This window comes from Scatophagus argus, chromosome 1, assembly GCF_020382885.2.
Source record: "Scatophagus argus isolate fScaArg1 chromosome 1, fScaArg1.pri, whole genome shotgun sequence".
Taxonomy (NCBI): domain Eukaryota; kingdom Metazoa; phylum Chordata; class Actinopteri; family Scatophagidae; genus Scatophagus; species Scatophagus argus.
In genome coordinates this window covers 11,512,457-11,525,246 of record NC_058493.1, presented here as the reverse complement: position 1 = coordinate 11,525,246, position 12,790 = coordinate 11,512,457, and the positions used below count along the sequence as shown (strand labels likewise).

Below are 12,790 nucleotides of genomic sequence, written 5' to 3'. Positions count from 1 at the left end.
GAATAGGCTAAAACATCAGTGCAAAGCTGACTATCTCTTGTGTACTTGAGCTCATTTTTGACTCACCACCCCTCAAATATATGCATTAGCGAAAAAGAAAAGCAAAAAAGATTTTTGTCCCCACAACTACAAGAATATACATCCACACACACACACAGACAACACAGCCATAACAATAAGAATCTGCCTGGTGTTGGCATACATGCTCAGACATTTGCCAGAACAGCCAATCTGTTTGGACCTCACAGACTCACAGAATGACAGAAAACATTCTGCTTAGTGTCTTTCTCTCGCTCTCTCTCTCTCTCATTAACTACATGTACTCCCAAGTTACCAACTCCATTGACATGTTTCTTTAAGCTATACACCTATTTCTAGATTTCTTCATCTCCAACTTCTGTATTTTCAGCTGTTGTGAGAGTGTATCTACGGTCCAGGTATCTGTGTCAAATTACTGTTGAGAAACCTGTTAACAAAGACATATTAAAAGTTAGCTAGTGGTTAGTGGTAGTAGTTTTTTCTGATCACTGTAAACTACGTTATCGTGTTATCACAGAAGATCATGTCTAGACTTCCCCAAAATAAAAAAGTGAGAAACAGAGAAACACAGAAAAGAAAGAGATAGAGAACAGAGAAAATGTAATAACAAAAGGGAAAGAAATAGCCAGATGGACATGGAGAGGGAAAAACAAACAGAGAGTCGCCCCTTTGTTATTTTTTTAATCCTTTATAATATTTATGTAATGAGGGTATTTTGTTATTCCCCACTGAGCTCCCTTTTGTCCTTGTGGCGTCAGTCACTGCTTAGATTAGATTCATTCAACTAGGTCATGCCATCGCCGCTGATGCATCGTGCTGGGACAAGGGGATTGATTGATTTTCATATCATAATCCCAACCTGGGATTGAAGTGTGTGTGGGGTGTGTGTGTGTGTGTGTGGGGGGGGGGGGGGGGGTTGATATGCTCCAGAGCTTTTCATGTTATTTAAAATAGAGGAGTGGGAGGATTGGAACAAGGCCTGAACATGCATTAGGTAGACATTCACCGTGACTGAATGCCACTGTCCACCATAATCACCACATGTAGTGGTCTGCTATTTTTCTAATACAGCTTTACTACAGAACACACAGAAAGAAGACAATGCCACCATTTATTTGATCAATTTCATGTGATGCTAAAAACTTGTATAATAAAGTAAATTATCAGTACGGCCCAAAATGTTTTTTCTGTTGCGCTCCTGCAGAGGTCTATATAGTATTAAAATCATAAAACTTCCAGATGTCTGGACAATAAATGGGTACAGGGTGTATAATCACTGTAGTGAAATAGTGCAGTGAAAAGGGGCTGCTCCACATAAAAGGGAGAAAAGGAGAAATGTTAAATTGGATTTTTAACTGTCACATTGTAACAGTCAGCTTTAGTTAATAATTTACAGTGACTATACATTGGGGATCTTGTACCTTTGATTAAAACTCTTAATTATGCAGCTCAGTGTGTCAAAATACGTAATCATTTGGGATTTCTCTTGTTTAGATGAATGGGACAAAACGCTGACTCAGGAAAAAGTAAACAATGAAAAAGAAGTTTACATTCTTGAATGATGTAGAAAGAAACACACACACACACACACACCTTGATTTAAAGCAGTTTACAACCTTTGAGTCAGCCAGCAAATCTGAACGAAAGAAGAGTTGATTTAGTCGTTTATTGATTACTGTATCTCTTACTACAATATACCTTCACAATAATATGACAGTCCAAGTGAAAGTACAAGTACAAGTGTGTAATATATGTGATGGGATCAATAGGTAGCTAAGCCTGTTGTGTATGAATTCCCTCTTGAAAAGTTGAGGATCAATGGGCAATCTGCAATAACCCTTAGCACTGTAAAACCTCAGCATTTGTGCAGTCAGCTTTATGTAATGCTATAATCTGTGTCTGAGAGTGATGATGTGGGAGAGAATCAGAAAAAATATATATATTATAAAAAGACAAGAAGAAAACACATTTAACATAATCTAAGTCTTTCATTTATTTAGAGATATTCTGTATTCGTCTGTTACAATATCTATATCTAATGTCTATATGTGTTTGTGTATTTCCGTACAAATGTATAAGTCTCAATATTTAGGCAACAAATTATGTGTGCTTGGGCTTTACAGATGTAGGTTAAAAGCTTCCCACAGGAATTATTACACTGCAAAGTTCCCAAATTCCTCTGATATTTCTCTCCCAGTGTCAGATCCAGTCCAGTTTGTGGATCAGAATGGGGATGTACAGTATATACAGCCACACCACTCACAAAAATCAAATTGATTGTGAGGCTGCTTTGATGATTTTTTTGTGAAGTCTCTGGAAGGAGCTTTAAGAATCTCACAACGTTAGTTCAGTGCCTTCTGGATTTGACATTTCTAGGTTTAAAAGCATTAACTTTACAAAAGAGCATGCAAACCTTTTACAGCAGTGTTCTGCCTTACACTCACAGAACTACACACATTTACACCTATGAACTACACTGTACAAATGAAAAAAGTCGATTGTGTTTTTGGATTTAAGTTGGGGACCTCTTGGTCACATTTTGCATTTTTAAACTCTTAATGCATTTAAAGTCCCGGCTTCTGACATCATAGGTCTGAGTTTCTACAGTATGTCTTTGAATTGATTGTGAAGACATATTATATTTTATGTACTAATCAAGGCTTGCATTTATGTAACTGAAATGCATAATCAAGCAGGTGTACAGCTGCTTTCATACCGCTGTGGTACATTTCATACTACAGTAATTGCTGACAAGTGCTTTATGGATAGATGATATACACATGGGCATCCAGATAAACAAGCAAAAATGCGTATGCATGCAGGTACACATTCATTATGGATGAACATAAAGATACACTCATACTGATGGCTCAGTATTTACACATGGAAAGATCAAATAATACACACACACACACACACACACGTCCACAATGGCACACTTTCTTCATTCAAAATCAAGCACTTTTCCTGGATTTCTCACAAATACGTAATTCTTTTCATTACATTTGTTTATAGGACTTCTTCTTTCTTTTTACAATAGTTTAATTTGTCATAGTTGTAAAATCACAGGGGTTACTGAAAAGCTTAGTAATGATTAATAACGTGTCCTTCTACTGTGGCGTGTCAAAACATTTCAAAACTCTGTTACTATTTCTGCTAGTTGTTACTGTTATTTGGGTTTTTTTTCATGGTGTGACTGAAATTTAGAAACTGTTAATTTTCCATTTCAGTGTGCAAAGGATGTAAATAAATATAAAATATCTCCTCACCTTGCATCAGGGTGTATGTCTGTGAGTATAGAGGTAATAACCACAAGACCTCCATTTTCCAAATCACACCTGCAATATTTCCTAATGATGGCACCAAGAATCAACAGCAGCTTTGTGTTGTCTAGTTGGAATCAGGCCAACCTGCCACCTCACTATCTTAATGATGTAACCACTCTTCCAGGTTGCAAAACACAATCAGCGGTCAGCATACACTTCTAAATCTTTAACCTTTTATTCCCACCAGATTTTCCTCTAATAATCCATAAATCTGTATTTATGTAATGTGAATTCCTGTGCATCTAAAACAGGTAACCCAGGACGGAAGTGAGAGAGAAAGTGAATGCAGTGGGGAAAAAATGCAGAAAGAATGAGAATCAGGCATAACAGCAGAGACAGGAGAAGGTGAAGAGACAGATTTTGAAGATACAGAGATGACAAACTGACTGAGAGAGCAGGAGGAGAGGGAGTGAGGAAAGCATGAGCGTGGAAGAGAGAAGCATTTGTTACCTGGTTGTAAACCACTGTGCTGCACATAAATCCCATTACTTTGGGAAGAGCTCTGACTGATCCCACCGTTACCGTCACCCACGCATCCCCAGGAAATTGAAGCTATAATTCTCAAATCCTCAGTCCCCCTCCCCAACTTGTTTCACTTATAGTGTTGTCTCTTTATTTCCTTCCTCTTTGCTTTTGGCCTTTTCTGTTCTTTAGAGTTACATGTTTAACTTCTTTAGTTTTTAATTTGTTTGTTACACTTGTTTAAACCGACAATCAGATACAGGGTCTTCATTTAACTTGCAATTGCAATTTTCTTGCAATTTTCTTAAATTCATGTAGCACACAAGTGCACTCAAAGAAAACCACAAGAGAAGTACCTATTTGCTCTTTGACTATTACTTTAAAATGCCAATATAAACAATTATGATATCATACAGGGATTTGCTAGAATATATCCTGAAATGACCTGATACTTTGCTGTTACTGTATTTAAGAAACAGACAAAGCAAAATAATTTCTATGGAGATTTGTTTAATGTTTAAGCGCTTCAGGTCTACTGTGGTGTACTTTCCCAGTGTTTTGATTTGATACAATAGAAGTGGACAGTGCTATTTATGTGCTCATTGTAGTTGTTACACCAGTGAAATTTCTTGTCAGCTTAAGAGCCATCACCAGGGATATCCCATTAGTGTGTGTTTTTGCGTGCACATTTTTTACACCCATATGAGAAAGTCTTGTCCGTGTGTGAGCGCAGTGCTGCTCGTGTTCATGTGTTAGTAGAAACATGCATATGTAAACTAGTTTGTTGAGCCTGCATGCACCTCTTTCATTACAGCAATTGCAGTCTGTTAAAAAAGAGATTGGATGAGAGGATGTACTGCATAAAGTCTATTAGAGGAATGAATTGCTTCCTGTACTCTGAGGGGTCGGTCTCTCGCTGAGGATTAACTCTCTCAGGTCGATGAAAGCCTGGATTCTCCCTCTTGTCCTCTAGAGCCCGTTTAAAATAGCCCATCTGGAGAAATGCTGAAATGTTAATATTTAAAACTTTCTCAGGAGACTCAAGAACTCAATGTTTCATGGTAAACAAATGTCTAGTTTGAGAAATAAATATAAAGTGGTAACACTTTCTAATGGAGTTCATGCATCCATGCTCATGTAATGCATAACTAATTGGTGGCATAACAAGATTTTTCAATCTTTTGAAAATCTAAGGTTGGTTTAAATGCCTTGCTGAAGGGAGCCTCAAAGGTAAACAATGTCTTAATTCCTAATCATCAAATTAGTGGCTCAATATTGATAATGACATTGTAAATATACGTTCATATGATTGACTCTCATTGGATTATCATTATTTGAAATTATATTTAACATTCTTCACTTCTCATTAGGTCAATAGTCACTGTCTTGCAGCTAATCTGAATACATGTTAATCTAATACTTGAAGTCAGAAATGAATTTTCCAAAAAAAAAAAAAATGATTGGATTTCATGTCAATGAATAATGATTTCTGGACAATCACACCTGTGTTTTTGTGAAGGACTCGCAAATGACCTCTTAACTGCTTCCCTATTTGCAAATTGCAGAGGTAATCAAACATAACTCAAAATCTGTCAGGACCCACAGTGAGACAATTCATGACTGATAGTGAAATAGAAAATAGAGTTGCACAACTGAACAATTAAGTTTTGACTATTTTTTGTATTAATAGTAATAATACTCTAAGGGAAGGCATGGGAATGTACATTGTCAAGGACCTTTTATTTTCCCAGCCACCATATCTGCTTATTGTAGACTGATTGGCCCAGATGACACATAGTGCTGCAAATAATGGTTGTTGTAGGCTCACCAGGTTCTGACTCTGAGGATGGATTTGTTTTTAATTTTCTACAAGCATCTAAACATATTAGAGAATGTAAGCCTCTTTCATCTTTCTTCATCCACTGAAATGGAATGAATTCAAATTGGCAAATAAAGTAGGTGTTTACCACTGTAGCTCCAGCTCTTTATATAAATATACATATTGTGTTTGTGTGTGTATGTGTGTGTGTGTGGTTAGGGTCTTATTTAGTTTTTGTGCCAGATCCAAACAAGGAGCGTACATGAATCACCTCCTGTATCAGGTCCTACACATTGATACAGAAAAACAAGTGTTATCATCCCATGCGACATGACAGCCTAATTGTGAATATATACATAATTCAAAGTTGCAAGTTGACCGAGCAGAATACAATGGCCTTGTTTTTCTTCTTGTTTTTGCCACTATAATTTGTCCAAAAACTTTCATAGAGAGGTGAAGTCACCAGACAGCTCATTAGTACAACCACAGATTAGTAACTCATCACTAGTGAAGCAGCTCTGGTTGAAACCTGGGCTTGACTGTTTTGCCCCAGGGTGTTTTTACTGTATTTGATGAGAGAGGGGGAAACCTTTCTATATTACTCCACCAAAAAAAAAAAAAAAAAATTTAGCCACTCGAGGGATTTTAACAGGTGACATTTTGGTCACAAGCTCATTTCTCTTAACGTTACCCTCCTGTCACCCCATTTACCTATACCCTGTGGCAAGATATGTAAAATCCTATTACAAGATGTTACAGACAGGATTGCCACCTACGTGATGTGGAGCATTACGAAAGCTTTAAAAAGTGCTCAATTTGACACTGAACCCTGATTCACAGATAGTATGAATCACTAACACAAAATCACCATAGGCAGTTGCAAAACCTTATTCCGTGCTCCATATTGAACATAGAGAGCATTGTTTTAGAAAGAGATTTTTAGCAGTACTATTTACTGGAAATATGGCCAATGTATGCAACTAGCAACCATTTAGTTGTTTCACATAAAGCAGAATTCTCAGCTGTCACAATGTTAGCAAAACATTCAGACATCACATATCCAGAAAAGCAACTCTATCACTCCAGGATTCGTGGGTCTGGCTGCCTGACGGATGCACCTAAGTCCAAATTTAACCCTTTTCCCATGATACAAATTCATTTAATTTGTATGTACAACTATAAAACCATTGATTTACACCATAAAGAATGAAATTTTCAATACAAATGTCACACCACTGTCACTGAGATATCTTGAAGGTCCAGTGTGTAGGATTAAGTATAATATTTGTAATTATGCTTTCATTAGCATATCATGTCAGACACCACTGTAACTTCCATTGAATCTGTGATATTTTGTGTGGAGAAATGATGGGCAATTTCTACACAACAACTTGCCAGCTTGTTTGCTGAGTGCACATTTTCACATTTTATGACTAATTTAGCACTGTAGAATACCTTATATTCACTCATTACACTTATTATTCAATAATTCACTGAATGCTAAGCTGGAGAACCTCACTCTCCGCTGGCAAAGTTACACACAGCCCACAGAGACATTTACCCACAGAGAGTGGGAGCCTGTGAGTCATTAACCCTACAGTACTGGATTTATGGCAAGTAGAATTAAACTCTACACACTCTTTTTCTCTGGACACATAAAAAGCCTCCACACAGAATCAGTGCACTTTCATTAACACATTGAAAAAACACTTGCACCAACTGGAAAGACCTGTACCATCATCAGCCTAAGTGATATAACTGAGCCATCAGCTGGCACACCTGGTATTTATTACCTGAGGGCTCTATCTGCTCCTGGAGATGGTTTCAAAGTATTTATCTTTTTTGGAGTAACCCTGCTCTTAAATATGCAGTGTATATCTGCAGATTTCATGGTTTACAGAGACTGTGAAAAAAATTCTTGATTATCCAAGTATTAAAATAATCTCTGCATTACAGTTCACATATAAATCAATGTAGTTATCAAGGCACATGTACATATATAGTTACTCCAGCTCTTCAAACTCCCTTTTAGATGACTAACAGCTTTTGTTCTTTTAACTCTTTTTCCTCTGCCCCTACAGTCCTTTACTTTATTCTCTCCTTCCTGGTCAATTGTTCTTTGTTGTAGTACTGTGTGTGTGTGTGTGTGTGTGTGTGCTCTGCCATTCTTTCATATTTTAAAACTGCCAATACATCTCTGTCTGGTAGTTCTTTTTCCTCATCTTCAGTTGCATTTTGAATATTTTACCTGTTAGGTCTCTCATAGGAAAATGATGCAGTGACTTTGGGAACATACAGGTGATATGAGAGCTAACATGGTGGAAACATTAAGATAATTACCTTTGGTTTACTGACGAGTGTGTACTGAGAAAAGTCTGGAAAGTCAACGGCCTCACATATGCACAGTTGCTGATAGATGTGAATGCACACACAGACACAGACACACGCACACACTGCAGGAAACAAATAACTCAGAGACATATTTACACTTATCCACACACTACATCATAATTACAGAGGAAATGTATAAATGGCTGCTGTGTGCCTATGTTGTAGAGGTCAATCTCTAAAATATCCCCAAGTGGTTCTTAGAATTTGGAAGTTCATTGCTTCTTATATCTATACCAACGTATGACTGGATTCCTGGATTACCATCATTTCCTGATTTTTCACTTTTGCCCTATAACACAAGGATTGATTTGGATGTAGCTGCATGGTGCTTAGCACTGTTGCTTCACAGTAAGATGATCTGATTGCAGGTTAGGGGAGGATCTTTCTGGGGGAGTTTGTATTTTCTCTCCTCGCTTCCCACTGGAAAATCTGCATTTGAGACAGTTAACATCACCTACAACATCCGCCGGTGTCAACAGCAGAACAGCTTGGTTCTTTTCAATGTTGCTACAGAGAAACTTATTTGCACGTGTAAACCATTTCTTCTCTCTCCCTCCCTTGTGTCTCCCCCCAGCTCCCCCAATGATCCGACTGTCAGTGAATGACTCAGTGGTGGTGGATCCTGGACAGGATGTGCTCTTAACCTGTGAGGTCATGGCAGGTTTCCCCCTTCCCACAGTGACGTGGTCACGTTACCCTGGCCCCCTTCCCCTCAGCGCCCAAGTTAGAGGACCAACACTGATTTTGCGGGCTGTCACACCAGCTGATGCAGGCTTCTACAACTGCACAGCCGTCAACAATGTGGGCAACCCGGCTCGCAAGAACGTCAATCTCATTGTCAGGAGTAAGTGTGTGTGTTTGTTCCCACATGACAGAGGGACAGAAGGTGGGAGCTTTCTTGGTGAACAGTGGTGTTTTGATGTTATCTATGTGGGTGTATTTTGCTCACCTGCTGGTCTGGGTGCAAAATGTTTGGTCCAAGCTTGACATAATTTATGCTGCACATTAGTAATGCACCAGCTTTGAAACTGGAAATAATGTTTGCAACTTTTGATTCATTTAATTTTTGTAATCATTGTTTATGTTTTTTTTTCTTTTGGACAGCTGCCAGTAAACATATAAAAAAAATTTAAAAATCTTTTTAATCTTGACAAAGCCAGTACATATACAGCAACTGAGTACTTTTGAAAATATTTGAGTAAACATGTGGTATTTATCATTTGACACCCGTCCAGTCCTTGCAGACTTTATTGTGCAAATATTATATATCTAATATATGCATGTACTGTATGCGTCTGTGTGCTGTGCAACACGTGAGCGGTTGATCCATCATTACAGAGAGCTGATGTGACTCTTATCAGAATAGGCGGGTTAAGTATCCCTCTTTTTCTAATTCCCCTGCTGTTAATGCAGAAGCCTTCCATTCTCCCTCCCCTCTGGCTATTTTTAGCTCCTTTAATCATCTTTATTCACTCCAATTAGTGAGACAGGAGTGGAAGCAATTAGTGACAGTCTCTTCTGTTAGTTAACACAGGAGAGAACGTATGCTGGATGGGTTTCTCCTGTTAGCTTAATGGGCCTGAACGCATCCCCGTCCCCATCACCCCAGCACAGGTGGCAAGACACTGAATGAGACACACACACACGCACACACACACACACATGTTTAGTGAGTGCAAAGAGATAGAAGTCTGCAGGTAGGTGACACAGTTGCACAGGCACATGGATGCACATGCAGCCGCGGGCTCCCACATCACCTGCACACACAACATCGTCTCCACACGAACCAAATAAAGCAGGAAGATCACGTTAACCATATGGTCACTGCCTCTCAACCAAGCATCTTGTTAACAAGCTCGAAAGGAGTTTGAATCAAGCTCCCTTCTCCTCTTTGCCGCCTGTCTCTCTACTTAATAGGGAAACAGAGAGCTGTTTTGTATTCAACATGGAAATCTGTTGGGGAAACACAGCCTTTGAAACTAAAAATTAAATGTGACAATGTGAGAGTTAGTCTTTGTCCTTGATTTTGTTCCCCCTCCTCTTTATGCCCCTGTTATTTTATTCTCTATCTTGCTCCTTTTGTCTCTCCCTCCTTCACAATTTGCTTCTTCGTCTCTCTCTCTTTCTCTCTCTTTCTTCTTCAATTTCCTTTTTCCTGTAGTTTTTTTTGTCATTCTGCTCCCTCTTTATTCCTCACACACTATCTTCTCTCTACTCCATCCATTTTCTTTAGTTTAATTGCTTGTTTTACTTTTACTCCTTTGCTCTCACTCACACTATTATATCAGTGCCCTGTTTTTGATGTCATTCCTAAAAGTCATTGGAAAATTAAAATTTTCTTTATATTGAGTAAATTTTAACAAACTTTTTTGGCTTGACGTAACCTACATAAATATGTGCTTCCATGGTAGAATTTCAAAATAAAACAGAAATAAAAAGTAACAGGTAAGAGATTAAACATAAGTCATCATACAGCAGAAGAACTACATGCCACCCATACTTAAATCTCACTGATAGAAGAGTTAGCAGTTCATTTCTGCACTGAAAAGGTGACAAGACGCTTTAATATCTTAAAGAAGAGAGTTATTTCAGCAGCAAAACAGACAGGAGATTACCTTTTTTGCTTACTTGTTCATACAATTTGCAAATAAAGGTATTTCTGATATTTGTTAATAGTAATGTTCTCAATACACAAATAATGGCTACTCAACAGCCACCAGCTTCTCCTTGTAGAACCTAAATGTGCTAAATGTGAATTTGCGAGGGAGTCAGCCAGTGAATGAGTCAGTAAATTAGAAGCTTTAATTCCATTAACCCTTTTTTCTCTCCTCGCCCTGCTACCGCCACACACAGCAATGACCAACCTGACCTTCCAGATTACACCGGACTCCAACAAGGACAGCGAAACCATCCAAATGGGTCGGGACCTCAAACTGTCCTGCCACGTTGATGCCACCCCCCAGGACAAGGTCAACTACACCTGGTACAAGAACGGTGCACCTGTCTTCAACTCCGATAGCCTGATTCTGCTACGAAGTGACCCAGACATGGCCCCTGGCACCAGCAGCTTGGAGATTGTGGACATGAAGTTCAGAGATTTGGCTACCTACAGCTGTGTGGCGAACTTCCCCGGGAGCAGGGTGCCCGAACTCCGTGTGGATGTCAACATTTCTCAAAACAGTGGTGAGGTTTCACTTTTTATTTGACATCTCTGACAGACTGAGATGAATTTCTATGTCTTTCTAAGTGTCTGTCAGTTTTAGAGAAATAGCCAACTCACACTGTCAAAAGAGAAAAAAATCCTCTAATGTGCAGGACATTTTTCTGTATTCAAAGACAGGCAATAACAAATCTAAAGGCGGCAATGCTGCAAATATATGCATGTATGCAACCACTGATAATCATCAATGTATTTGATGTATTGTATTGTATTGATCAGGAGGTCAACCTGATGCTTTTTCATTTCAGAAATAATTTATTATTCAAGCTTACTATATCCCGCACACACAGTCAGTGCCAAGTTGTTTGAGGAAAATCTTGTTAAGACAATTTCATCCTTTATTGATTAAATGCTCTGTCTTTCATTTTGGCTGTATCTTTCACATAATTTCCCCTTCATTCTATATCTTTGCCTCTCTTCTCCCTGTCATGGGATTACACTGTATGTATATGCAGTATATGCATATTATATATAATATACAGTACAGGGGTGACACATGACTTGCTAGATTTCCCATTTCCCATTATGTGTTGGCAAAGAAAGCAACAGTAGCTTAGCTGTAAAGGCCACTTTTTTCCATACCTTTTTATTCCGTTTCTCTGTTTTTATGTCATGTCCACTTTTGTAACAAAAGACTTACTTTCCATCGTCAAAGTTTTTACTTAAGCTTTCGTACAAATTTATGTATATATTATATATAGAATCAGAATCAGAATCAGAATCAGAATTCCTTTATTTATCCCCGAGGGGAATTTCTTTTTTGTATTCTGAAATTGTGTTCATGAATCTATTTGATTAAATATCTAGCTGTCTTTTCATTAGATATTTACAAGTTACAATATATCACATTTTTTTTGGGTCTATGGTACTGTTGTTAGGAAAATTGTAAAAAAATTGTACTTTATGGCAACAGCTTGTATCATTGTAAGAAAAGTCAGTTTTCGGATACATTGTTTCAGTTTATATAGACCTAAGTGACTAAAACTAAAACCTTTGCCTGACTCTCTGCCCTTTCTTTCCCTCCAGTTTCTCCTCCAGTGCTGTCAGTTCCTCCCGGAGGTCAGGTGGTCAGTGTTCGAGAGGGAGGCAATGCTGAGCTGGTGTGCTTGGTGGTCGATGGCAAACCACGTCCACCTATACTGTGGTCACGAGCAGAAAAGGACCTGCTAATGCCAGCAGGAAAGACCACAGTGGAGACAACTGATGGACGCTTGAGGCTAAAGAACGTCAGCCGGGACATGATGGGGCTATACCGGTGCCAGACTGCTCCATACAACGGTCTTAACATCAAACGCAGGGAGGCACAGGTCCAACTGAATGTGCAGTGTAAGTGTCTATTAGACTATATTCATCCCAGAACTCATCTGACAATAACATACAACACTATCCTTTAGATCAAGGAGCAGAGACTTTTTAAGAGTACTTGTGATATTTCTTTCAGTGCAGTTGAATGTAAGTAGATCTAGATTTGTTTTGACTGCTGTGACTGCAGCATCTACTAATCAGAAAGAATGATATGAAGCATTAATAACT

At 38.5% G+C, this 12,790-nt stretch overlaps 1 protein-coding gene across 4 annotated transcripts in view; it reads left to right on the top strand.

Moving 5' to 3' along the window:
* The window catches only part of LOC124056087 (MAM domain-containing glycosylphosphatidylinositol anchor protein 1), a 157,513-nt gene that overhangs the window by 103,493 nt on the left and 41,230 nt on the right, over positions 1–12,790 (top strand). For all 4 annotated transcript variants that reach the window (XM_046383198.1, XM_046383189.1, XM_046383207.1 and 1 more), the window contains exons 7-9: positions 8,612–8,881; positions 10,891–11,220; positions 12,284–12,583. In XM_046383198.1, the coding sequence (XP_046239154.1) occupies positions 8,612–8,881; positions 10,891–11,220; positions 12,284–12,583 (900 nt within the window). The remainder of the gene's footprint in view (positions 1–8,611; positions 8,882–10,890; positions 11,221–12,283; positions 12,584–12,790) is intronic.